This window comes from Penaeus monodon, chromosome 22 (genome assembly GCF_015228065.2).
Source record: "Penaeus monodon isolate SGIC_2016 chromosome 22, NSTDA_Pmon_1, whole genome shotgun sequence".
Lineage (NCBI taxonomy): Eukaryota > Metazoa > Arthropoda > Malacostraca > Decapoda > Penaeidae > Penaeus > Penaeus monodon.
The window spans coordinates 6,771,501-6,772,947 of record NC_051407.1 but is presented as its reverse complement, the minus strand read 5'-3'; the positions used below and the strand labels follow the sequence as shown (position 1 = coordinate 6,772,947).

Below are 1,447 nucleotides of genomic sequence, written 5' to 3'. Positions count from 1 at the left end.
AAAGCATATCATAGCTAAAACCTTTACTCTCAAGTATCAAAAATAAACTTTGTTTAGAGATGAAACAAAACCCCATGCACATCGAAATAAAATTAAGATAATTGAAATAACTGAAACATCTGACATAACTGACTCATAAATGCTTTCATGAGCCCTGACATTTAGGGACATTTAGGGTATGCTATAAAAGTTGGATGGGGGACCGAAGTTGTTCGTTGGATTCCGGTAACCCCCGCCGACGCTGCCGCTCCCGCCGACGCTACTTCCGCCGTAGCCACCTCCATTTCCTCCCCCACCGCCCACGACCTGACCGTTGCCCTGGGACGCTGAATTTAGGGCCGTGTGGAGGTCTACCCCGCTGGGAAGGGTCGGGTTCTCTCCTTCTGCGTAGTTCACGAAGAATACTTCCGGGTTGGAAGGAGGCTGGGCTGGCACCTCGATCACTCGCTGGTCCTGGTCAGACTGCTTATTAAGGACGTACACGACGTGTTCCTGTTTCGGGGGTGGTACGACGATGGGTTCCGGGCCCTCTGCATCATCCGGTAGTCTCACGAAAATGATATTGCGCTCCACTTTAGGATCTGGAATGTAGTCTGGCTTGTTAACCTCTCCAACATTTGCTGGCACATCATACAGAAACACGCGACTGTTCACTTGAGGTGTAACACAGCTGCCGTCCACGTGTCGCACTTGTCCTTCCCCACAGCTTCCAATGTTATAAGATGGGCCAGAGGGCGTAGGCAGGTCGTACCTCTGCGGGGCAGCGGAAGTCGCAGCCACAAGTGCCAAGCTGAAGACCTGTCAGAAAGAGGCACCGATGCTTTAATGATCACGCTGACTTCTTTCCATTGTACATTCTATGCCGGTAGTGATTTGAAATAAAAAAATCGTTGTTAACTACCCATACACTTCCAGAACACGAGAGCACGCCACGAGCCATGAGTCTAGCACTACAATACTCACCAGGAGTTTCATGATGCTAAATGCTGTCTGCCATAACCGAATAACGCCATTTATATACAGAAGTCGCTCACGCTCCTCCTCCGGCCTACTATTAGCCATAGCAAGGTTTTCCCTTTCTCCCAAACTACCGACTCTCACTTGAAGCTCAGGAAATTTCAAAATTTCTCCTGAAGCCGTAGGTAATGCTGGTGGTGTGATGTGATGCTCATCCTAGCAGATAAGATGAATGATGTAATCACTATCAAATAACAATGCTTCGTCATCACCATTCATATCATGTGACTTTCTTATTGTGTCATCTGTCTGCCTGAATATAGAATAGAGGGTCCTAAGAATACTCTTAGGAGTATTCAGAGGGTACACGATTTGCTCCTAATACTTAGTTATCGTTTCGTTTATACCAATAGTTCTCAACGTTTTCTATTCTATGGCCCCGACTAATATATAATAATTTCAATGGCCTCCTTCAGTGCATGTGATCTGA

The 1,447-nt window shown here is 46.7% G+C and overlaps 1 protein-coding gene across 1 annotated transcript; it reads right to left on the bottom strand.

Annotated features, from left to right (window-relative positions):
* Positions 1-8: 8 nt before the first annotated feature.
* On the bottom strand, positions 9-1,005 carry LOC119587510. Its single transcript, XM_037936237.1, has 2 exons — positions 964-1,005; positions 9-798 (listed from the first exon to the last, which is right to left on the bottom strand). Exons 1-2 carry the CDS (start codon positions 973-975, stop codon positions 172-174), a joined length of 639 nt encoding a protein of 212 aa, XP_037792165.1. The 5' UTR covers positions 976-1,005; the 3' UTR covers positions 9-171.
* Between the last annotated feature and the right edge of the window lie 442 nt (positions 1,006-1,447).